The sequence below is a fragment of the Montipora capricornis genome, chromosome 2 (genome assembly GCF_036669925.1).
Source record: "Montipora capricornis isolate CH-2021 chromosome 2, ASM3666992v2, whole genome shotgun sequence".
NCBI classification, from domain to species: Eukaryota; Metazoa; Cnidaria; class Anthozoa; order Scleractinia; family Acroporidae; genus Montipora; species Montipora capricornis.
The window spans coordinates 33,741,831-33,744,330 of NC_090884.1; the positions used below are offsets into that span (position 1 = coordinate 33,741,831).

A 2,500-nucleotide genomic window follows, 5' to 3' on the forward strand; every position below is an offset into this window, starting at 1 on the left:
CTCACGTACTGTCACCTTGTGTGGCATTTCTGCAAAGCGAGCGACACTCGAAAGCTTGAAAGATTACAAGAAAGAGGACTTAGGGCGGTTTTCAAGGACAATAATTCTAGTTATGAACAGTTACCAGAGAAGGCAGATCTGCCTACTCTACTAAACAGACGCTTACAGGATCTGTGCATCCTTATGTATAAAGTAAAGCATAAACTGTGCCCTGCTTATATAAATAACATCTTTAAAGAACCAAATAGTAATTACAATTTGAGGCAAGGAGATTTCTATATACCCAGGTATGAGACAGTCACCTACGGCAAGCACTCTATTAGATATCTTGGGCCTAAGCTATGGATAAAACTACCCAATAGTACCAGGGACGTTACAACCCTAATGTCGTTCGAAGGCAAGATACGCCAACTTAATATAAGTGAACTTTTTAGATGATGGCTGCGCAGGCTGTAGCCTCTGTTCATTTTGATTTCTGTATATTTGTACTACTACTACTACTACTACTACTACTACTACTACTACTACTACTACTACTACTACTACTACTACTACTACTACATATATCTAATGTTGTCAGTTCTTTTCACCCGCATTTTTAGATAGTAAACAATTTACAGCCGCCGGGCGATCTACAGATCAATCCCTAGTTTTTCTGCTCCACCTAGCCCTTGAAGCACTAGAAAGAGGCAATTGTACTATCCGGTTCTTTTTTGCCGACTTCAGAGAGGGTTTTGACTTGATTGACCACAAGATACTATTATCAAAGTTACCTCGTTTCGACCTGCACCCTAGTTTAATAAGGTGGGTCGCTGCTTTCCTACTAGATAGATCACAGTTTGTCCAAATTAGCTCGTTTGCATCTCAGCCTAAAATCCTCAATGGGGGCATCCCTCAAGGCGAATGAGCTTGTTAACAATTGGAGCCTGAGAGCAAAGTTTGTTGACGATCTTACAATAATAGGAGTAATACCCAGGAATTCACTATCAATAACGCGCCACATCGTCTCGGATGTTCAAGAATTTGCTAGTAACAACAACATGCAGCTTAATCCAGTAAAATGTAAAGAGATGCGTGTTAACTTTCTTCACTATAATAGCTGTGAGCTCCAAGCCATTGTCGCCGGTGGCACCTATATCGAGGAAGAGACATCATTTAAGCTACTCGGTGTGTATATCTCTAAATGACTTCTAATGGGCTGCTCACTGCGAGTACGTAGTGAAGAAAGCTAACAGACGCCTCTACGCAATCAGGCAACTTAAGAAACGCGGTGTTCAACAAGGAGACCTTGTTAGCATCTATTGCTCTCTCGTGCGCTCTATTTTGGAGTACGCCTGTGTCGTTTTCGCAAACCTTCCCAAATATTTGTCACAAGATCTGGAGAGGATTCAGAGGCGCGCTAACCGTTTCGGTAATTTCGTTAGTGTGAAATATGCGACTGCTGCGTCAACGTAATAACGTCAACGTAATAAATCCAATTATATCAATTGTATTCGTTCTTGCTATCTATTTCTATTTCTATTTCTATTTTCATAATTGCACTATGTATTGCTCTGACGAACACTGTAATTCAGTCCTTGGCTGCGAGTGTTAAATAAACGAATTTAATTATTTATTTGTAAATAATATAGTGACAGACCTTGCAGATATTCAAGTGTATATTTCACTTATTCTAGAAGGTACAACGGGATTTTAGCAAGTAAAACTTGTTTCATAACATTTTTTTGTACAAATGTATGACTAACACATATATCTAAAGAAATCGTGATTGGCATTCCTCTCCAGGCTAAGGGATACACAAAGTGTTAAGCGAAATGTCTGATCCGCCCTACAGAGCTACAGAGCACGTCTCCAGAATTAAAACCAAATGGTTGCGAGTAGGTTTGCACGTTTGAGCGATGAAAATATTACCCAGTTACTTAAAGATAGAGACAGAATACCAAAAAGTCGACCTTAAAAACATCGCTTAATTTTTGAGTCTTACTTCACGGAGAAAAACATCAGAAATCCTACAACTGCAGTGGAGTTAGCGGCATTTTTACGAAAGTTTTAAATATTTTGAAAAAATAATAAAGCAATTAGTGAATTCGGCTTTCGTAGGATGTGAAGAACTCGACAGATCTCACCCTCCTTGATCTGCAGAATTCTTCATATTCTACTCAGCCTCATTCGATAATTGCTAAGTATCTTGTGGATAACAACCGCCGATCTCTCTAAACTTCGTACTAAAAATGTCGAAGCGCAACTCAACCTATTATTAAATTTGAACAATCGTGGCGAAATCTCATTTGTCGTCCGACATTTTGAAACATTGATAGCAAGAAATGAGTGCGCATGCTCAGCGGTTTTTGAAGTTTATATTGAGTTTTAAATTATTCATATTAAAATAAGCAAGAGGAGGCTAGGAGCTATGAGTAGTTAAAGACAGTGTGGAATAATGAACTTCAAGGACCTGAGTATTTTGTTGTTCGTACTGAAGGCTGTACAGGGAAACGGTCGT

General features: G+C 39.0%; 1 protein-coding gene across 1 annotated transcript in view; it reads left to right on the top strand.

Annotated features, from left to right (window-relative positions):
• Nucleotides 1-2,384: 2,384 nt before the first annotated feature.
• The window catches only part of LOC138019164 (ficolin-2-like), an 11,400-nt gene continuing 11,284 nt past the window's right edge, over nucleotides 2,385-2,500 (top strand). The window contains exon 1 of the mRNA XM_068865859.1: nucleotides 2,385-2,500. This exon is cut by the window's right edge and continues 267 nt beyond it. Within this exon, the coding sequence (XP_068721960.1) occupies nucleotides 2,438-2,500 (63 nt within the window). The 5' untranslated portion in view covers nucleotides 2,385-2,437.